This window comes from Cannabis sativa, chromosome 9 (assembly GCF_029168945.1).
Source record: "Cannabis sativa cultivar Pink pepper isolate KNU-18-1 chromosome 9, ASM2916894v1, whole genome shotgun sequence".
NCBI lineage: Eukaryota > Viridiplantae > Streptophyta > Magnoliopsida > Rosales > Cannabaceae > Cannabis > Cannabis sativa.
Window position 1 is genome coordinate 428,561 of NC_083609.1, and position 23,940 is coordinate 452,500.

At 30.7% G+C, this 23,940-nt stretch overlaps 2 protein-coding genes across 3 annotated transcripts in view; both read right to left on the reverse strand.

Annotated features, from left to right (window-relative positions):
* Positions 1 to 6,227: 6,227 nt before the first annotated feature.
* On the reverse strand, positions 6,228 to 8,747 carry LOC115721895 (low affinity inorganic phosphate transporter 1). 2 transcript variants are annotated; one of them, XM_030650997.2, is made up of 3 exons: positions 8,666 to 8,747; positions 7,557 to 8,150; positions 6,228 to 7,462 (listed from the first exon to the last, which is right to left on the reverse strand). In XM_030650997.2, exons 2-3 carry the CDS (start codon positions 8,116 to 8,118, stop codon positions 6,414 to 6,416), a joined length of 1,611 nt encoding a protein of 536 aa, XP_030506857.2. In that variant the 5' UTR covers positions 8,119 to 8,150; positions 8,666 to 8,747; the 3' UTR covers positions 6,228 to 6,413. The 2 variants fall into 2 exon arrangements, with proteins under 2 accessions (XP_030506857.2, XP_060960534.1); XM_061104551.1 differs by having other exon boundaries at positions 7,557 to 8,153; positions 8,667 to 8,746.
* A 10,517-nt stretch (positions 8,748 to 19,264) lies between these two features.
* Positions 19,265 to 23,940, reverse strand: part of LOC115721968 (inorganic phosphate transporter 1-4) — a 4,784-nt gene continuing 108 nt past the window's right edge. The window contains 4 exon segments of the mRNA XM_030651091.2: positions 19,265 to 19,901; positions 19,903 to 20,429; positions 21,760 to 22,373; positions 23,925 to 23,940. The exon segment at positions 23,925 to 23,940 is cut by the window's right edge and continues 108 nt beyond it. Coding sequence (XP_030506951.2) covers positions 19,389 to 19,901; positions 19,903 to 20,429; positions 21,760 to 22,321 — 1,602 coding nt within the window. The 5' untranslated portion in view covers positions 22,322 to 22,373; positions 23,925 to 23,940 and the 3' untranslated portion in view covers positions 19,265 to 19,388.

Below are 23,940 nucleotides of genomic sequence, written 5' to 3' on the forward strand. Positions count from 1 at the left end.
TTTCGATAATTTTTTAAGTTTAATATAACTAACTTGAAAATAATTTCTAACACGAACAACGTAGAAAATGCACACGCAAGTGCACGTATCGTTACAAGTAGTAAACTCACCAAGAGTGAGGTCGATCCCACAAGGATTGTAGTTAAGTACGTTAAAATTAAACTTCTACTTCTATTTGGTTGAATAGAAATTAAGAAAAGATTAAAAGTAAAAAATTAAAACAGTGCAAAAATAAGCAATTAAACTAATAAAGAAATTAACGGTTAATAAAAAATTAGGGCTTCGATTACAATTGTTTCTATTGATTATGGCCTAATATGATTATCTCCCTATTATCAATTTCTATGCAAGGTAATTTATAGTCTTCTCAGATATATAAACCTCAATTACATGTAAACTTTCTACTCTCGTAATAAATTTACTATGCAACAGGCATTAAGCATAGAAACCCTAGAAGCTATCTAAACCATACATGTACTCTCGTCCTATATTGAAATTCAGTTCTATTTCACTATAGCATAATCGACACTCACTTCTCAGATCTCGCGTCGAAATCATAAAACAGTTAATTGACGGTCAGACAATTAAAAATAATTAAGCACGAATGAAATAGAATACATAAAAATTAGGGGGAAAATAAATCATATTAAAACCATAAAATAATGTTAAACAATCTCCATCTAGACCATAATTAAATGTTTAGCTACTCATGTTTATGAAAGCAAAAAATCACACATATTAACTTTAAGAGAAGAGAAAAAAATAGAGAAGAAAAGAATGTTGAAAACCCTCTGAAGAATGCCTCCAATATTGCAGTTGATCTCTAAAATTCGTATATGTATTCTCTGTTTATTTCTCTCTGAATTGTTTCCCTTAAATTAACTCCAGTTCACCCTTTATATAGGCTTTCAGGGACTAACAAGATAGAAAAACGCACATGTTAAATGCCTATTCGAATTAAGAAACCACCAACACCCACGTGAGAGAAAAAGATGATTTTTGTGCAGTTTAGGGGGCGGGTCGCAGCCCAGTGTTTCGACGGTGATTTTTCTGCTGCGTCGACTGATAGTATTTTGGTCATAACTCTCTCGATTATTGTTCGAAATCAGACGATTCAAGATGTTCCGGAAAGATAAAAGAGAGATCTATAACTTTTTATGTTTTGACATTTTTCAAAATCTAATCAAAAGATAGTCGAATTCAGGCTTGAAGTTTCAGCTTTATTTTTTTTTTTTTTGTATAATTTTCTCTATTTCAAATATCATCTTCTTGTGAGATATTTTTTATCTTTTTTCCCATCTTTTCCCTCTGATATTTTTCCAATCTTCTTTTATTTTAAATCTGTAAAAATAAAAGATAACAAGTATAAAAATACTCCAAACACGATTAACACTTAATTAAAAATATACTAACTTCAATCTAAAATTAATACTAAAAATAACTTAACAAAAAACGTAATCGGTTTTATCATAATATTTTTATATCAAATTATTATTAAGTTTTATTTTAATAAAAAATTAATTTAGAGTATTATTTAATACTATTTTAAAAAATACAAAATTAAATTTATTATTTTACAAAATAGATGGTTAAATTTATATTATTTACCTTTATATAATATATATAAATATATGTGTGCCATAATATATAAAGTACATATCTATATAAATAATTTGGACCTAATCAATTTTAATTAAAATTATGATAAGTTATCATATAATACAACTGTTCATAAATATATAAATCATGATCACCAACGTCTACTTAATTATATATATGAAGAAATTCGTACAAGTAGTTGAATTTGTAATATATATCCCTGCACGTACGTAAACCCTAAGTACATATATATAAATATATATGGAATATCCCATGAATATACCTCATAATATAATTGATATTTCATCCACCAAAAATTAACTATATACATATCAAACATCAAATTTTCATTCTTTAATTCACAGATATATAAATAGAGATCTTCATGAAGACTCTGCACAAGTTACTTGCAGGTATTTATATATGTTATATATATACATATTGATCGTATTATATAGTGGTTTTATTTAATTGTTAAGCAAAAGTCAGCGGCCAGTTGACATTTAGCAATGTCAACTAAGATTAACAAAGTTTAAATATTATAATTAAGCTCAACTGATGATTAATATATTTTCACTAATTAATAAAATCATATATTTTTTTTTCTTATTATCCAAAACGATCTAATTGTATATATAAATATAATTATATGCATATATATCATCCATATTTAATCCACTTTTACATTTTTTATGACTTGTTGTAAAGTGTACACAATTCACCTTAGGCCAGCTCATGTTAAATTCAAAAGCCAGTTGGTATACATATATAAATATATATATTATATTATATTACATAGTGGAACCACATATATATTTGAAGTGAAACTATATATAATGTAAGATTGTGTTTGTGCAGAGAGATAGTATAATATCATGTGATTATAAAGCTAAGCATATATATATATGATAGAAGCATCTCTTAGTATATACCCATTCTCATCCTCATTAATAACTAGATAGTACTAATTAATAAGGTCAATGTTTTTACAACATCACACTGATCGATCATATATATGTGTGTGAAAATTGTAGAATCAAATCAAGAACTAAAATAATTAATCAACAAACAATTAGCAAATATTAACAATTTACAAATAATAATCAAAAATAAAACAAAAATAAACGGAGTACTCAAACTAGAAGTGATTAAAGCAATAAAATAATAAAATCAACACTATAATATATACTGGTTCAAGTCCCCTAAATTAATGTGATCTATGACTCTACTCCAGTTTTAGAACACTACTGAAATCTTAATTAATTGAGTAAGAGCATGGTACAATACAGTCAAGATCGATTCTCTGTTTGATTCCCTCAAAGCATTTCTCTCACACTCTTATTCAAAAATCTTCTTCATCTACAGAAGATTAATCTTCATACAAATCCCAAACCCAATCTCTATATTTTATTTGTACCTCTCTCTCTCTCTCTCTCTCTCTCTCTCTCTCTCTCTCTCTCTCTCTCTCTCTCTCTCTCTCTCTCTCTCTCTCTCTCTCTCTCTCTCTCTCTCTCTCTCTCTCTCAATCTTCAATTTCAAAATCACTTCTCGAAAACTACTACTTCAAAATAATAAGTGTTGTGGTATTTATGGATTAGTGATAAGGATCCCTAATCAGGTGGCTATAGATGATAAGTTGTTAAGTTAGTTACGACTTAATTAACAAACTTAATAAACTCATCGTAACCAAATCTCCACGCCAGCTTAAGTTAAAGCTCTTCTAAATGAGAACCACGCTTCCGAACAATGGATATATAGAAGCGAGCGCTGAAGGGACTTCATGGATAGGAATAGCAACAGCTGGAGTCGACTATTCAAAACTCCCTTCCAAGAGAGAACAACTAGCCATCCGGAACTCCTTTCTGGAGGAAGACTAGCTTTCCCTGGAGACTCCTTCAGGATGGACAAGTTAGACTTTTGGGAACGCCCTTCCGAATGACACATAACTTACTGTAAATAAATAACATTTGGAGACCTATTTATTTGGAGGAACTATACCATAAATTCCACCTACTTTATTTAAATTAAAATATAATATGGTGATGAAGAAAGAATGCAGTTATTATGGTTGGTATTCTAGATATCTAAGTGTACTAACTTCTGAGATTGAGCAAGTCCAAGCAATGCTTGAACTTGTTCACTGTTAAGATCTTAGTCCCAACATCAGCAAAATTATCTTTTGTTCTGACCTTTTCTAATTCAACCAGCCATTCTTCTATATTTCCTTTAATTCAGTATAGTCTTATGTCAATGTGTTTGCTCTTTTCATGATAAATTAGGTTCTTGCAAAGATGGATAAATGACTGGTTGTTTGAGTACACAGTCACTCCTTCTTTTAGTTGTTTCAATTTATACAGAATTCTCTGAATTCATAAAGCTTCCTTGGACGCTTCCGTAGTAGCCATAAATTCTGCTTATGTGGTGGAAAAAACAACCACAGACTGTAACTGGGCCGTTCAGCATATACAGTTTCAATTTGTCATAAACACGCAGGAATTGGTTGATTTTTTGGTATCTTTATTCGAAGCATAGTCAGCATTCGCGAATCCTTTCAACTCCAGTTCTCCTTTTACTTTTTTAAAGATCAGACCATAATCCCAAGTGTCCTTCAAGTATCTTAATACCCATTTGACGACCTTCCAATGTTCAATGCCCAAATTGGACATGAATCGGCTTAGGATGCTTAGAGCATGAGGTATGTCCGGTCTGGTGCTCACCATTACATACATAAGGCATCATAAAACCACTACATAGGGTACATCCTTCATTTTCTCTTTCTCCTTCTCACTATTCAGACACTGTTCCTTTGATAAGACAAACTGTCTGCCCAAAAACGGTACAAATGTACTCTTTGGATAATCTTCCATGTTCAATTTTTGAATAACTTTCTTGATGTTCTCAGACTGCTTTAATTAAGATCATTGTATCTTCCTTTTTATTCTTTAAAACTTAAATATCAAGTATCTTTCGAACTGGTTCAAGCTCCTTCATCTTAAAATTCTCTCTTGAGCTTGGCTTTGATGCTTTTGATCACAGATTTGTCTTTGTTCATGATGAGCACACTACAAAAAATCTTACTTTTAGTCACATTAAAATTTGTGACTAAAAGTAAAAAAATAGTGACTAATTATAAATCATGATTCCTATGTTGTGACTAAAAGGTCCATGGCTAAAAGTAATAGTTATAAAAATTACAATTTGTTGTGACTAAATATATTTTTAATCACAATACTTGTTGTGACTAAAACTAAATTAGTGATAACTTGTAACTAAATACTATATTTTAATCACAAGTAACATTTTGTTGTGACTAAAAGTTACATTTAGTCACAAAAAATTATGTTGTGAATAAAAAGTTGTCGCTAAAAGTAGTAATTTTTTGTAGTGGCATATCGTCCACATAGAGCAATAAAAATACAATTGTAAATTGCTCCAGATTCTTGTAGTATAAACAGTGATCATATACAGATTCTTTGAACCTGATTTGTTGTATATAAGTATCAAACTCTTTATTCTATTATCTTGGGGACTGTTTCAAACCATATAAGGACATGTTGAGCTTGCAAACTAGTTCAACTCCTTTCCCTACCACTTGAAACTCAAGAGATTACTTCATGTAGATCTCTTCATCTAAGAATCCATTCAGAAAGATAGTTTTAACATCAAATTGTTCAACTTTGAACTCCATTTGAGTTGTGAAAGACAACATCAATCTTATCGTCTTGACTTTATCACAAGTGACAAGATTTCAGCGTAATTAATTACTTCCACATGTGAACATGAATTGCCACCTCTACCCGTGGTCCCTAGCATTATTATATATATATAAGATTGTCAGTGCATTTAACTACTATTGAGTCTCATATTTTTTAATGTAATATATATTACGAAATATTTTTAACCATTTGCAAAGTCCCATTTATGTTGAGCACCACTATACCTAATAACAATGCTCGAATTTAATAAAAGATGATATTTAATAATCACAAAAAAGAATTGAATATCCAAACTAATAATTAGCAACAGATAATCACAAACTCTTGCAAATGTAGAAGATTTTAGCAACATTCTTATTTTCAACATTGAACTTAAAATTTATATAAAAAGGAGAAAAAATGCAAATAAGAACCATTTATAGCTCAAATTGTAAGGTTATTATTATTATTATTATTATTATTATTATTATTATTATTATTATTATTGTGAGAGAAGAAGTTAAATTAACTCAAATTGTTAGAGTTAATTAATTTACAAGTAATTAACAACAAAATAGTGTATTAAACTAACTAGAATTTTACATATTATTTGGATGCAAATTGACTTTAAATTGTAGATAATTAAAAATAACACTTGAGGCTAAAGTTAAACTTCCCTCGAACATTTAATAAATACTAAAAGTTAGTGGGAAATTGATATATTTTTATGCTAATTAATGTGGGGAAATAATTTTAATATGTCCCCTGCTTTGTTGTGCACATTAAAAAAATTATGGTAATGCCCCTCCATTAAGCATAGACTATCTATCTTTTTAATAAGCATATAAACTCATTTTGACCATACTAATAACTTACTATACACTCAATTTCTACAATTCCTTAATATTAAAAAAAAAAAAGCTAATTTGATGAAAAACAATTCGTGTATTATATAAATAATAATAAAAATGCTCTTACAAAAGCCTTCCAACAATATATATATTCTACTACATTATTAATTATCATCATGTTTCAAAGAAAAAAAAACAACAATCAAATATATAGAAATTTTACAAAACCATCCATACATACACAATTAATTAAGACTCAATTAATTAATCAAAGAGGTATAGTTCTAGCACTTGAAGGAGCAGTGGCCTCTCCTTGATCTCCTTCTTCATTTTCACCAGTCAACTCTTCAAGTGATATTCCTTTTGACTCTGGCACCAAAAATGTAAATGCCATTCCAAGAAAATTGATAACACCAAGCATAATCAAAGAGTTCTTCACTCCAATGCCTGGTGGGTAACCAGCTTCGGTCTTCGTTGGATCCTTACTTTGAGCGGAATACAAGAACCCGAAAGCTCCCACCATTGCTCCAGCTTTCCCGGCCGCAGCTGATATTCCATGACATGTGGACCTCAGCCGTGCCGGGAAAATTTCAGCCGGGACAACAAATGTTGTCGCATTTGGTCCAAAGTTAGCAAAGAAGAAAGTCAATGAGTACATAATTACAAACCCAATATGGTTATCTTTTTGAGTCCAGTGGTTGTAAGGAATAGCTAGGGCAAACATGAACACCGTCATGAAAAAGAATCCCATTAGTTGAATGGCAAATCGTCCCATTTTATCAATAAAAGCAACTGTAAACCAATAGCCAGGGACAGTACTACACAAGGCAATTAGGGTTTGAGCTCTGGCGATTTTATAAACTTCTTCAATGGCATTCATTGTGTTGGCAGCTGGGATCCAACCGATGGCGCTGAAAATATCTTTTTGGAAAAGATTTTGGCTGTAAAATGCGATGTCTAATAAAAACCAAGTTGTGGTTGTGCCAACAAGATGAAGACCGTGTCGTCTGGCGAATTGCTTAGAGAAGAGCCCAAATGAGTTTTTACCTTCAGCAAGTCTCTCTACCTTCTCAACATCAGCTTTGAGCTCGACTTGTAGCACCTTGGACATGTCGGAAGCAGCTTGGTTAGCGTTTTTAGCAACTAATGCTGTGTAACGAGCAGTTTCAGGCATTTTCATACGCCAATAGTAAGTCACCGCCGCTGGAAAAGCTCCAAACATGAGAATTATACGCCAAACATAGTCGGCCTGATGAACCAACGAGCCAGCTCTGTCGACTAAATACGACGGAGCATCATATTTTGCGTTGAAAGCAGCTGAACATGACGATGATGACGATGAAAAAGTATTAGCACAATTTAAAATTAAAGTTCGAAACAAAAAAGAGAATGTACAAATATATTTACTTACTTGAGACAATCAAGGCAACAATTCCACCCCCAAGAATTCCAAACCCTTGCATGGCGAAAACTGCAGCGATAAAAGCACCACGCGTCTTCTTGTTAGCGTACTCAGACATGATGGTGGCGGAGAGAGGGTAATCGCCACCAATACCAAACCCTAGCCAAAATCTAAAGAAGCAAAGAGTTGCCATGACAGCCTTAGCATCTTGGCCAAAGGACAGTCCCGAGGCAACCGAACATATAACCATTACAAGTAGGGTTAGTCCGTACACCTTCTTCCTCCCCATCTTGTCTCCAAGCCACCCAAAAAAGAGTTGACCGGTCAACGTTCCAACAAAAGCAACACCATTTACGGCTGCTGCAACATTAGGAGGCAAGTTTCCTGGCTTCGTTGAGTTGAGATCGGTGTAGTAAATTCGACCAAGAAGCTTGGTCACTAGAGAGATGCAAAAAAGATCGTATGCATCAGTGAAGAATCCCATTCCGGCAATTACTATAGCGGTGAAATGATAGAGTTGTGTCTTGGCCACATCAAGTGCATTAAGCACTCCCATTTGTTCTCCGGCCATGGCTAAGTCTCAATAGCTTCCCCACTCCTTTCCTGTATATATTAATGTATTAATAAACATGAGCTATATATATATATATATATATTTATAGGAAAATTGTTAAAAGGTGTTTAACATCTTTTTGGGTATCATATTGTTATTGATGTATTTAAGTATCAGGTTTCATATAACTTAAAAAAATAACTTTTAAAGAACATCGTAACTAGTTGTGAGAAGCCACCTATAAATGATGCTATACATTACTGGTGTCCAATAGCAATACTCACATATATATATATAGATATATTTAGTTAAATTTTTAATATTACTTGGTAACTATTTAAAAGAGAACTTATTAGACCTCCTTAAAATACTTTGTTGCATAAGAAATTTCAAAGAGTGAGATAGACTACGTGCATGTAATTTTTTTTTCACACAAAATGTTAAAGCAATATTTTCTTAAAATTCTAATTTATGTGTAGAAATAAAATATATGTATAAGTAGTTATAATCTATATAATAGATCCAAATAATTATATATATATATATACATATATTTGTTACTGACCTGTGTATATATAATTTGGATTGGAGATATATGAAGTTGTAGGAGGAGTATGAGATTTAGCTTAGAGATATTTTGAAGGAGAAAAGAGTGAATAGATATATATAGTATTTGATGTAAAGCATAATACAAAAGCATCTTAGAATATACTCTTATCCTCATATTAATCATCATTTATTTAAGTCAACGTTTTCACAAAGTCAACACCTCACAAAATGACAATACAGCCTTTTTTTTTTCTTTTTTTTAATAAACGTGGTATATATTAAAACTAACATAAATAAAATTATATTCCTTCTTATATATTAACTAGCTTGTTCTTATTATTTCATTTTATATTCTCAGTGGTGGCCACATTTCATATGAATAATTTTTTTATTTTTCTTTTATCATCATCAATAATTAATTATTAATTGACCATTAGTAGCTTATAAATATGAATAATTTTTCTTGTACAACATGTAAGAGGTAACTTGAGTTTGGGTGAATATTGATCAATTAATAAGTACGAACAAAATTAATTTGATTTATCAATGTGTGAAGTTTGGTCAACGCAACTTAATTACAACATAATCAACAATAATAGTATATATGTACATATGTTAGTTTTAAACTTTTATGTTTTATTTGCTTAATTAAGTAGCATCGAAAAGTAATATGCCAAAAGATTATATATTCTGATATTAGTGATAAATTTTTTTTTTTGGATTTTTTTTTTATTTTTATATTTCAAACAGTTTTTTTTATATATTTATTGATAACATTATTACTGTATATATATTGATAATATTTAAACGTATACTTATTAAAATAATTATATCTATATACTATATATAAAATAAAAATACATATAATTACTATACATTTTTGGAATGGGCTAACAATTCTCAACGTAACTTAACCAATCGATCCATACAAATTCGATTTGAACAATTGTTGGTCTTGCAACCTAATAATGGCCTATTCACATAGTGTAATTCAACAGAGTTAAATTCAATTTGAATGAGTCACCCTACATTTTGTTCACTCCTAATTCTCAATTATTTAATAATAATAATTAAAAAAAAAAAAAACATCATCACACACAGCCATGATATTGTCAAATACACTTGTCATAATATAATTTTACATATAGTTGAGAGTGACCATGCACTATGTGTTTATGTATATTATATATATATATATATGATCTGTATGAAAGCATAGGCTCACGATATATATATATATATATATCGATCATTAGATTTGATTTGGAGGCAGCCTTCAAAATTAGACTCCTGTCAAAAGAAGTTGTTAGTAATTAATTAGTTATGTATATATAATCAATTTTTATGATATAAGTAATCGATTAATACTTAATTAACGATTAACCAACTAATTAATGACTAATGTGAATATATATTTGTACAAGTTTATGAATATGAATGCACGTTAATGGAATATTCGATGAATATACTTCATCATTATAATAGTTTGAAATTCCATATTAAAACTATGAGTAATTCAGAATTATTATTTTCTCAAAAAAAAATCAGAATTATTACACTATTTATATATACATTAATTAATGACCCTGCGTGCGTTCAACTTGCATGTATATATATAAAATAAATATTTATCGTAAAATTATTTTTAATCTCTTACAAAAGTCAGACAGTTGACATTGAGAAATGTCAAAGCATCAAAAACAAAGTTTAATTTGCGGTATTTTTCATGACAGTCTTTCTAGGTTATTAAATTTTTATTTTTATTCAAAATTTATTTAAATATACTAGTAAAAAAAATAACTTATAAATATTGATTTGATCATACATAAGGATTACTTACTTACTGAAAGTTTCAAACATTAATTAATAATATTATTATTGTTAAAGATTAAGTTTAACTATTTATTTGTAATAAATATTTATGCCGCAAATTTTGATTATATATTTTAGGCTATACATTGTTTATTAATTTTATAAAACGTATACATTTCGTTTTCGGCTAAATATGTTTTTAAATTAAAAAGCCAATTGCTATTTTATTTTTTAATGTATATAATATGTACATGGTGGAGCTAACGTCAAGTACAAATGAATAATTTATTTGTGGTTCATTACGTTTTAATTAATTATTTTGGTATTGACCTTTATATTTTGGCTTGTTTATATTATCTGCTTCTCAAATTTTGTTATATTTGGCAACTTATTCAATTTTTATGAAATATAGTTTCTTGTGACTATTTTAAATCAATATAAAAAAAATATTAAAGTACAAAAAAATACCTATTATATCTATCTATAATTATTATTACTCTTCTATAATTTGGTGTTTTGGATTTTGAAAATATCTAAGGCACCTCATCATCAATTATTCTCAACTTCTCCAACCAATCTATATCATCCCTACAAGTTTTCTCTCTTTTAAAATAAGAAAAGCTCAAACAAATTTCTTTTTGAATACTATTTACTATAAACTTGATCATTCCAAATTATTTCTGGCCTTCCAAATATTATGCACATGGGCATTCAATAAAATTAAATAGACTACTCTCCTTCGACATTGAGACTTCTTGAAAATTTTAAGCCATTTCACACAATGTTTCAGGTCCTTATTAAGGACATTCATATATGCCCAAGAGGTGATAGTAACCTGCATTTTTTCAGCAAAAATGTACTCAAAGAAAAGATGACTATGGCTCTCCATAGTACTCCCACAAAATAAATATTTATTTAAGATTAATTATGAGACTGAACCTGCATAACCTATCTCTAGTCGAAAGTCGATCCCAGCAGGCCAACCAAGTTATAAATTTGTGCTTCGGGATGCTCATCTGATCCCAAATACATGAGAAACATTGCTCAAATCAAAGAGCGAATTCTAGAAATGCTAAAGTTCAAATTATAGTGAAATCTCTTAACAAGATTATATACCAGTTAGTGTATATTCAGTTAGTGTGTTTTGTTAACTAGTGTTCTGCCTAGGTCGTTAGGTTGTTATCATATTTTATTGCTTCCATTTATATTGTTCCGAGTTTTATGGTACTCCTTGATTTCAGGAGTTCTATTTTCCTTCTCTCCTACTTGCCTATATAAAGGCTTTGTTCTTCCTATAATTTTAATTCAATTCATTCAATAAAGACACTGTTTTACATTTCTTCCGCAATATGGTATCAGAGCAAGGAAGATATACTTCCTTTCGATCCTGATTTTTTCCTGTTCTTCCTCGTCGTGTTTTCTGTTCTTCTTCCCCGGCGACATTCGATGTCTGCAGTTGAAGAATTCATTTCTTCAATCGACATTCTTCTTCTTCTACACTCTTCTCTCTAAGTTCTTTAAGACGCACAAATCGCATCATTCCAGTCCCACCATGTCAAACAACCAAGAAATAGAGCGTGACAATGAAGCTCCTGCCCAGATCAAATGGTGACAATCAAATTCAAATGCCTAGTGTTGGAACGAATACTCAAATAACCAGATCAAGAAATCCTATTGAGGATCCCTCCGATCCTTATTATCTACATCATGGAGACAACCCTGGAAACGTACTGGTATCCCAATTGCTCACTGGACAGGACAATTACATTGCTTGGTGTCGAGCAATGGAATTGGCAATTTCAGTCAAGAACAAATTGGGGTTCTTGAACGGTTCCATACCTAAACCTCCTATGTCTGATCAAACTCTCTATAATGCTTGGATTCGCAACAACAATATAGTGATTTCTTGGATAATCAAATCAGTTTCTAAGGAGATTTCTTCCAGCATTCTCTACGACGAGTCAGCTGCTGCAATATGGAATGATCTCAGGGTCAGATTTCAACAGAGGAATGGTGCACATATCTACAATCTCAGGAAGATTTTGATAAATCTTAAACAAGAAACTCAGTCCGTTAGTATGTATTTCACCAAACTCAAAATAGTGTGGGAACAATTGTCTAACTTCATACCAGTTGCACATGTAATGGATGTACATGAGGAGGAGTCAAGAAGTTGCAAGAACATCACAACATGGAATACATCATGTCTTTTCTCATGGGATTATCTGATTTCTATTCACAAGTGAGAGGTAATATGTTATGGACCCTTTACCTGAGATTAATAGAGTTTTTCATTTAGTCTCACAGGAAGAGAATCAAAGAGGGGGGGCAAAATGTTCCTGTCGAGGCCAACTCCAACATGGCTTTTGCCTTTTAAGGAGAAAGAAACTCTGGGAAATCCGAACCTCCCAAGAATCAAGCACAAAAGCGTGGCAGGCCTTTTTGCACACACTGCAATATGCACGGACACACCATTGAAAAGTGTTATAAGATACACGGGTACCCACCTGGATACAACAAAGAAGGAAAATTAAAAGAGGCAGCTGCTAATCAATTTCAGACCTCAAAAGAAACTGGTTCGGATGCTAATGACAGCAATACTCTGTTGCCTCAATTGACACCAAACCAATATCAACAACTTCTCAATCTCCTAGCATCTCAAACTACAAGTCTGCCTGCTACCGATCCTGGTCCCTCGATAGGTAGTTCAGGTATTGTGTTAACAAATTATGGTTTCTTGCCTAAAAACAAATCTTGGATAGTGGATTCAGGTGCCACTAGACATATTTGTTCTGATCTGAAGCTTTTTCAAAATGTTCATTCTGTCAACACAACTAAATTAATTCTACGTAACAATAATCATGTCATGGTTCACAAATGTGGGAATGTTCGCATCAGCAGCAATCTGGTTTTAAAGGAAGTTCTTTATGTTCCTACTTTCCAATATAACATTATTTCTGTTAGTTGCTTGACACAAGACAATAGCTATGTTCTCAAATTCTTTGCTAATGAGTTACATACAGGAAACACACACCAAGAAGACGATTGGCAAAGGTGAATCGGCTAATGGTCTCTATCTTTTGGACACCACTACCGTTCCTATCAATGCCTTCGCATCCGCTGAAATTTGGCATAGAAGATTAGGTCATTTGTCAAATAAATGTCTTGATTTTCTTAGTGATTCTTTACATTGTAAAACAAAAGATTTGCACAATGTTGAATCTTGCTATATTTTTTTTTTGGTAAATCAGCAAGTGTATTAGAACAAACAAACAAATTTATACAACCTAGGAGCACCTTCAAAAAGGCCTCAAGAGAGATCTATAAACTTTACAATGAATTGAACCAAGCCTCTTCACTTCTAGTTACATTTTTAGGCCAAATACAAGTTATTCTATTCTTAATCACATCTTTAACTTTGCACACAACTTTATCACAATTTCCTATCTCTCCGTTCCACAAAATATTGTAACCTTGCTATATTTTTCCTCTAGCAAAGCAAAGAAAGCTTCCTTTTCCTAATAATAAAAGCTTTACTACTCATTGCTTTGATCTTATACATTGTGATATATGGGGGCCTTATCATGTTACTTCCCACTCTAATCACAAATATTTTCTTACTTTAGTCGATGATCATTCAAGATTTACTTGGATTTATCTTCTTAAACAAATATCAGATGTTCTTTTTATTATACCTGAGTTTATTTCTTATGTGCAAACTCAATACAATTGTGTTTTCAAACGTTTCAGATCCGACAATGCACCTGAACTTACTTTCAAAGATTTGTTCTCTAAACATGGTATATTACATGATTTTTCATGTATTGAAACTCCTAATCAAAATGCCATTGCTGAAAGAAAACATCAACACCTTCTAAATGTTGCTAGAGCCTTGCTTTTTCAGTCTAAAGTTCCCATACAAAACTGGACAGAATGTCTTCTTATGGCTAATTTTTTGATCAATCGCACGCCTACACTGAATCTTAAGAGCAAAACGCCTTATGATATTTTATTTGGTAAACAACCCGATTATGATGGCTTAAGATGTTTTGGATGTCTTGCTTCTGCATCTACAATTACTTCTCATCGAACTAAGTTCGAGCCTCGGGCAAGAACATGTGTGTTTTTGGGATATCCAAGGGGGAGTTAAAGGGTATTGGTTATATGATCTAAATTCAAAATAGATTTTTTTATCTCGAAATCTTATTTTTCATGAACATGTTTTTCCTTTTCACAAACTTAATCCTACTAGTCATAATGTTGATCCCTTTTTACCTCTCATTCTCCCAAATGAGCATATAACTAACACACATGTTGATGATTACCCTATGCAACACCCCAGTTCTGTCTCCACTAATTCTATTCTGCAGGATATTACAGCAGACACACCAGCAACTGACGCTGAGGACCATGAAGAAACCTCACCTCAGCCCAATTCAACACCAACACCACAACCCATTCTAGAAGGACTACTAGAGTGTCACGACCACCTAGTTATCTACAAGACTTTGAGTGTTACAACCTACTGGAAGATAAAACTTCCACCTCTTATCCTATATCTAAATATGTCTCTTATTCCAAACTTTCAAAGGCTTATAAAATGTTTGTTCTTGCAGTAACAGCAGAGTTTGAGCCTCAAAACTACAAGCAGGCCATTCAATTCAAGAAATGGATTCAAGCCATGGATAATGAGCTTTTAGCACTCATCAGCAACAATACATGGACTGTGGTGCCTCTCCCACCTAACAAGCGTGCTATAAGATGTCGTTGGGTGTACAAAATTAAGTACAACAGTGATGGAAGTGTAGAAAGACTCAAAGCTCACCTTGTAGCTCAAGGATACACTCAACAAGAAGGCTTGGATTTTTTTGACACTTTCTCACCCGTGGCCAAGATGGTTACTTTCAAACTCCTACTTGCAATTGTCACTATCAAACAATGGTACACTTTACAACTAGACATCACTAACGCCTTCCTAAATGGTGACTTAGACGAAGAAGTTTACATGCAAATCCCACAAGGTCTCCAACTTCCTTTCTCAATTACGGGTGAAAATCTTGTGTGTAAACTCCATAAATCTATCTATGGACTTTGACAATCCTCAAGACAATGGTATAAGAAACTCACCGATGTTCTTCTTGAAGAGGGATTCACTCAATCACAAGCTGATTGCACCCTCTTCACTCAAGGAACACACAACACATTTGTGGTGCTTCTTGTTTACGTCAATGATATTATACTTGCTGGACCCAACTTACACATTCTACACCAGTTACAAGACGCACTTCAGACCAGATTCAAGCTCAAGACTCTCGACCCTCTCAAGTACTTTCTCAGTTTCGAGATTGCAAGAGCTAATTCTGGTCTCTTCCTCTCACAACGCAAGTATACCCTTCAATTACTTGCGGACACGGGGTACACCACATTCTTAGTCTTGACATTTTTCTTCCAATACCAACTTGAATGTTTCGGAGTCTCATATCTCCACTAATCTTGACTTTAATATAGACCGAATTCACCCATCTTATCTAAAGATTATCGTTTTGTGGCAATATTCCACCCATACTTACTTAGCGCCTCTACATTCCAATGTTCAATATTCCTAAAGCCAAGGACACCATCATTTTTAGATTGACACATAGTTATCCAAACAATTTGGCCTGAACTTGAAGAATCAAACACATATTTCTACAAGAAAGCACTACAAATACTATTAATCTTCCCAAGCACATATTTAGAAAAAATTATAATGTGGACCCAATAAGTATAAAAAGCTAAAAAACAAATAAAATTTATCAGGGTACACCTGCCAACATAAAAAATAAGTCTTGTAGTACTCCAAAGATGAATTCTAGCAACTATTTTTTCAATAATAGAATCACAATCAGCTTTGAAATCCAAGATGCACAAATGGGAATGCCCAATCATCTAAAAGAAAGATTATTTTGAGAAAAATCCGAGCTATCAATAATAAATTGAATATCCAAATGAGACATATCAGAGCAATAGAGGGCTGATTTACTTACATTAGCATGAAACCTATAGAAGAATCTGAAAAGCGTTTGAAAGCCTGAAGCAAAAGCATAATAGATTGGATATCTCATTCTTTTAGAGAAAAAGAGCACATAATCTGCGAAACAAAGATGATTCAACTTAATAGCTTTACATCTTGGATGGAAGCTAAAACCTTCTTGCTTGGACACTTTTGACAATAATCTGGAGAGATATTCTACACAGATAACCAAGAGAGAGAGAGAGAGAGAGAGAGAGAGAGAGAGAGAGAGAGAGAGAGAGAGAGAGAGAGAGAGAGAGAGAGAGAGAGAGAGAGAGATGGGGTCTCCTTGCCTAAGTCCTCTCTCCGCAGGAAAAAACCCATAAAAGGTACTATTAAAAAAATAAGGAGAACTGAGTAATCACACAATTCATCACTAAACTGATGAAAAGGATTAGGAAAATTCAAAGCCAAGAGCATCTCCTTGAGAGAGCCCCACTCCACCATATCATATGCTTTTTTAAGATCCATCTTAATCATACAAGGAGGCGAATTATGCTTCCAACCATACTGTTTGACTAAAGCTTGACAAATGAGGATGTTATGCCCAATGTATCGCCCATGAACAAATACTTGGAAGAACATTCTTAAGCCAAGCACGCAAAACTTTAATGATTATGCCCTTCTTTAATCACACAAGAGAGAACCTTCATCCTTTGAGTCAATTTATTAGATCCCTAAAACTTCTCGTAGAAATCAATAAAATAAGCTTTGATCACATCAGTATTATTATCCACGTCCAGATCCTATTTTCATCATGGGTACATGTCTAAGGTGCTTTATAGGAAAGGTTGTAGGGATCGCAAAAGGTATTACATTATAAAAGGCTTTGTAAAATCAGAACAACAAAATATATCAATGAACAAAAAGGTTCACAATTATGATGGGAAAAACTTGCAAGTCTATATTTAGTTATCTTATCTAAATGAGAACATTAGCCATCAATATATATCCAGCATCAGATGCTCACTTAGGCTCATAACTAACTTAACTGCCAGCTAGAGATGAGACGTATATAGAAGCTGTTAGTACACTTGTAACTTATATCACTACAAATTTTTTTACTTTTAGTCACAATAAAACTTGTAACTAAAAGGAAAAAAAGTTGCGACTAATTATTAATTACCATTCCTATATTGTGACTAAAAGGTCCGTGACTAAAGGTATTAGTCACAAAAATTACAATTTGTTGTGACTAAATGTGGTTTTAATCACAATACAAAAGTTAATTAGTGACAACTTGTGTCTAAATACTATGTTGTAGTCACAAGTAGTTTTTTGTTGTGACCAAAAGTCACAATTAGTAACAAAAAATTTATATTGTAACTAAAAAATTGTCACTAAAAATAGTTGTTTTTTGTAGTGTATGTTAAAAACTCAACAATATAAAGTGTCTTCAATTCTTTCAGAAAACACTTTATAATTGTCATGAAAACTAATTTAATTTTTGAATCAATTGTGGGAATATTTAAAACATATTAATTTTTTCTGAAAGAATTAATATAATTTGCTCTGCTTGCATATTTAGTTTAATATATTTCTCACTTCACTTGTGAAAAATTTCGATAAATTTGTCTATTCAAAATAACTTATTACAATTTATCACCTTTTATAAAATGACTCGAATATATATCACTTGTTATTCCTCATATTATTTATGTGAAAATTACATATTTTATGAGTTTTTATATAATTTGTGCAAATTTTTTTTTTTTTTTCAAAAAATTTATGGAAAATATATATATAAAGAAAAAACAACATAAGGTAACTAGTTACCTTCTTAATTAACTGGTTATTCCTTTAATTACTTTACATTGTCTTTCCCATATTTTTGAACTTTTTCCTCTCTTTCAATTTTTATCCATAAAATAATTTTCTTCAGAAAAAAAAAAAACTATATTTTTGTAAAATATGCCAAAATAATCATAAAAATGAAAATTCTCCAGTATTTATAAAAATCCAAAATATGGTATTTAAAAAAAATTAAATGAGCTATTTTACTTAAAGAATTTTTAAGCGATCAAGAATAAGAATGGAGTCTTAGGTGATGACCTAGGTATCACTAAAAACACTATTTTTAGTGACAACCTTTTAGTTATAATATAAAATTTTTGTGACTAAATGTGATTTTTAGTCACAACAAAATATTACTTGTAATTAAAATATAATAATTAGATACAAGTTGTCACTAATTTATTTTTAATCATAACAAGTATATTGTGAATAAAAAAATATTTAGTCACAATAAATTGTGATTTTTGTGACTAATATATTTAGTCACAAATTTATTGTGACTAAATATATTAGTCACAGTCCTCTTAGTCACAATATAAGAATGACGATTTCAAATTTGTCAGAATTTTTTGTACTTTTAATCACAAATTATGTTAAGATTAAAAGTAAGATTTTTTACATATGTATGGGAAGAATGTTCAAAAATATTGATTTTGCTGCACTAAAAATATTGATTTTTTAACTGGTTAGCTCGTTCTTCTGGTTCATGTCCTGATCGTATTTCCAGTAGGGGGTCTGTCCCTTTTGATTTGGAAGCTATTTTGTTAGCTGATTTGCTTTAATAAAAGTTGCAATCTTTGATTCAAAAAAAACACATCCATGAAATTCAATTGCATGTATATTGATCAAAATCAATTGGGTTCTAATTATTTTTAAACTTGGTTTATATAATCAAATTCAGTTGATGATAAACAAATTAAAATACAAAAACAAAACAAAGTTTAAGCTAATAAATCAAATCCAAAGGGAATTATGTATTTTATATATGTAGCAAAAGGCTTCCAACAATATTGCATATTTTAATTCATTATTATTAGTTTAATTAAGCTAAATTAATGTAATTAAAAAAAAAAAAACTATTTTAAATAGGAACAGTACGAACAGTACTTGCAGGAGTGGGTTCCATCTCCCCATCTTCATTCTCACCAGTCAACTCTTCAAGTGATTTTCCTTTTGACTCTGGCACCAAAAAAGTAAACACCATTCCAAGAAAGTTTATAACTCCAAGCATAATTAGGGCATTTTTAACTCCAATACCGGGTGGGTAACCAGCTTCGGTCTTTGATGGATCTTTATCTTGGGCTGCGTACAAGAACCCGAAAGCTCCCACTATTGCTCCAGCTTTTCCTGCCGCAGCTGATATCCCATGACACGTGGATCTCAGTCGTGCTGGGAAAATCTCAGCCGGGACAACAAAAGTGGTAGCATTGGGTCCAAAGTTAGAAAAGAAAAAAGTCAAAGAGTACATAATCACGAACCCGATATGGTTCTTTTTCCAATGGTGGTAAGGAAAGGCTAGGGCAAACATGAACACCGTCATAAAAAAGAAACCCATTAGTTGAATGGCGAATCTTCCCATACTATCTATAAAAAAAAACAGTAAACCAATAACCTGGGACAGTACTACACAAAGCAATTAGGGTTTGGGCTCGGGCGATTCTAAATACTTCTTCAATAGCATTCATTGTGTTGGCCGCAGGAATCCAACCAATGGCGGTGAAAATGTCCTTTTGGAAGAGATTCGAGCTATAAAAGGCAATATCTAATAAAAACCAAGTGGTTGTTGTTCCAACGAGGTGGAGGCCATGGCGACGAGCAAATTCTTTACTAAAGAGTCCATAGGAGTTACCCTTTTGGGATAATTTCTCTACCTTCTCCACATCAGCTTCAAGCTCGACTTGTAACACCTTAGACATGTCTGCAGCTGCTTGTGCAGCATTTTTAGCAACTAGAGCTGTGTATCGAGCAGTTTCAGGCATTTTCATACGCCAATAATAAGTAATTGCGGCTGGAAAAGCACCGAACATGAGAATTATACGCCAAACATAGTCAGCTTGGGGAACGAGTGACCCTGCTCTATCTTCAATGTAAGCAGGAACATCATATTTTGCTTTAAAGGCACCTGTGTCATGAGTAGTCACAGTTAATCTCAAGAGTAAATTAAGTAAACTTGTTCATACAATTATTATTACTATGTAAAAATAAATAAATAGAACCCAACTTGCAAATTTTAAATATATTTACATACATATTAATTCTAATATATAATTTATTATTATTATTAAAAATGAGGATTCTGTACTTTGTTGTTCCTTGTGGCTTGTCCTCCATTTAAATATAACACCAATATCTATAATTTTTATCTAAGAATATATGGTACTAAGTAAATTATATTCTAATTGAGAGATTATAACTAAATAAAGTTATACTAGAAAAAAAAAATTAAAATACCAAAAAATATCAATATAACAACAATAATAATAACAATTCCTAATATTATATCATAACAAAATTATTTTTGAGTAAATATAATATTTATACATGTATTATAATTAGGAATAAAATTATTTATTTTACATAAATAAATTTATAAACTATATGTATATATTTTATTAAAATATAATTATTCTTATATGAGATATACTTTCTTAATACGAGACTTAAAAATGTATAACTAATTATAACTTAGATGTTATTTTTATTTATAATTAGCCTAAATTAGAACTTGATTTTTTTCACAACAAATTAAATGTTATTCTTACTACAAAAATTTTTAATTTTAGTCACAACAAATTTGTGACTAAAAGTAAAATAGATGTGACTAATTATAAAAATCATTCTTATGTTGTGACTAAAAAGTCTGTTACTAAAGATATCAGTCACAAAAATTACAATTTATTGTGACTAAATGTGTTTTAGTCACAATACTTATTAATTGTGACTAAAACTAAATTAGTGACAACTTGTAACTAAATGCTATATTTTAGTCACAAATAATACAAACTTCTCTAATTTATCAAAAAAAATATATTTTAGTCACAAATAATACAAACTTCTCTATCAAAAAAATATTTTATTGTGATTAAAAGATTGTAACTAAAAATAACTATTTTTTGTAGTGTCTTGAATAGAGTATAATATTCTTCTACCTTCTACTGTATTAATTGAAATTTTATATAAAAACCTATTTATTTATTTTTTTCTTCTTAAATTTTTTTAATTATAACTTTTATTTTTCTTGGACTTGACAAATAATTCTCTTATTCATCCTCCATTAATATCTCTCTCACTCCATATTTTTCAAATTAAATCTCAAGTCATTCTTTTTTTTTTTTTAAAAAAATGTATACATAAATAATATTTTCTTAAATTAAAATTATATATATGTATAAATATATGAAGAGATGTTGTGTGTTTAAGATGAAATAATCATGAAAATAATTCATACTTACCAGAGACAATCAAAGCTATGATTCCACCCCCAAGAATTCCAAACCCTTGCATGGCGAAAACAGCAGCTATAAAAGCGCCACGTGTCTTCTTATTAGCATACTCCGACATGATGGTGGCCGAGAGAGGGTAGTCACCGCCAATACCAAACCCTAGCCAAAATCTAAAGAAGCAAAGAGTCGCCATGACGGCCTTAGCATCTTGGCCAAAGGAAAGTCCCGACGCAACTGAACAAATAACCATAACAAGTAGGGTTAGTCCGTACACCTTCTTCCGCCCCATCTTGTCTCCAAGCCACCCGAAAAAGAGTTGACCGGTCAATGTTCCAACGAAAGCAACACCGTTTACGGCTGCTGCAACGTTGGGAGGCAAGTTTCCTGGCTTATCTGAGGATAAGTCGGTGTAGTAAATACGACCGAGAAGTTTTGTGACGAGAGAGATGCAGAAGAGATCGTATGCGTCGGTGAAGAAGCCCATTCCGGCGATGACTATGGCGGTGAAATGATAGAGTTGCGTCTTGGCCATGTCGAGTGCATTAAGCACTCCCATTTGTTCACCCGCCATGGCTAGCTTTGCTGATCTCCTTGATCAGTATAGACGTTTGTGTAAAAATTTACTGTTACAATTAATTAATTAGCATATATATCAGTTAATTAATATATTATCTCTCTTAATTAGAGGAGTAGTTAGTTTTAATTAGTTCTTAAGGTTTTTTGGTTTTGATTTTTTTTATTGAAATATAATTGACTATGTCACCATATTAATTTATGTACATGTGATTAAAAATTTGAGAAATGTTTGGGCAAACACTAAACACTATTAATACACTATTATAAGATGATGATTTATTATGGTTTCTAATATTTTATAATAATTATTAAATTAAAATATATAAAATTTAATATTTAATTATGTAGTTAAAAACTGTAATTAGTTCTTTTAGTATTTTTCTTAATTTAAAATACTACTAATAACTAATAATAATGTTGTTATAAAATATTAATAATAAACATTTCAACTAAAGTAGCCATCTGTTTATTTATAAGTGGCTATTCACTCATTCAAAATTTTGATGAAATTACAAAAAATGTATTAAATTAACAAAGAATTAACAAATCATCAGCTCTATATATATAAACTATCTTTCATAAATATTTTGTAGGATATATATCTAATTATTGAGAGAAGGATATTCATGATTTTTCTATAGCTATACATTACTTTTAATTTTTAGTATAAATATATAATTCATTCATTCATTAATAGCACAAAAATATTACTGCTTGTTTTTACCTGCTAAATAGAATATATTGCAGGCGAAAGAAAGCTTTATGTTTATTTATATATATATATATATATATATATATATATAAATATATATAATAATGAAATTAAAATATTATTATAACACGCATGTTCACTCTTGTCTTATTAATTTTAACCATGCGTACGTATAATACTATAAATTTAATATATGAAAAAATTTGACCAAAACAACTAATAACTTTTGTTACTACTCTTATCTTATCCATGCAAATTAATACAAATTCATTAATTCAGTTTAATTAATATATAAATAAAACAACTTTTGATGATGTCGTAGAAAATAAATTATTTGCAGCCAATTAAATAAATGACTTCATATCATGATGGTTATCTCATCATCAAACGTTGATTGCATTAATTAGGTAAGAAAAATTGTATTAAATAATAAAATTATATGTAGGAACTCATCTAATCTTGTAATTTACACTAATTTTCAAGGCAATGAAGGAAACGTATAATGAACTGTTTTTTTAGTTATTTTTTGCTAAAACAGAAGGTAATTAATTAATTAGTCATAACATGTATATATATTATATTAACTGTTAATTAATTTATTTGCAAACTAAAATGAATTAATCATTCATGTAACTCTCCATGAACAATTATTTCAGCGGAAAAAATATATATATAAAAAAAGAATTATATAATATATATATATATATATATATATAAAAAAGGAATTAATATATATCCATGATTAAATGAGATCATGAGTGGATTATCTATATGAACGTAATAATTGCTTCAATTAAAAAATATTGAATAATTAGAGAATATATATTAATGAATAAGAGGTAGAGAGGCATATTAATGATTAATACTAATTAGTATTACTACTGACCTGTTTATGTTGGATT

What these genes read in the sequence shown, in the direction of transcription:
- LOC115721895 (XM_030650997.2), bottom strand. Translation starts at nt 8,118, where the DNA reads ATGGCCGGAGAACAAATGGGAGTGCTTAATGCACTTGATGTGGCCAAG. An exon ending in TGTTGCCTTGATTGTCTCAA is followed by an intron (nt 7,463 to 7,556) that starts GTAAGTAAATAT and finishes CGTCATGTTCAG; the next exon opens with CTGCTTTCAACGCAAAATAT.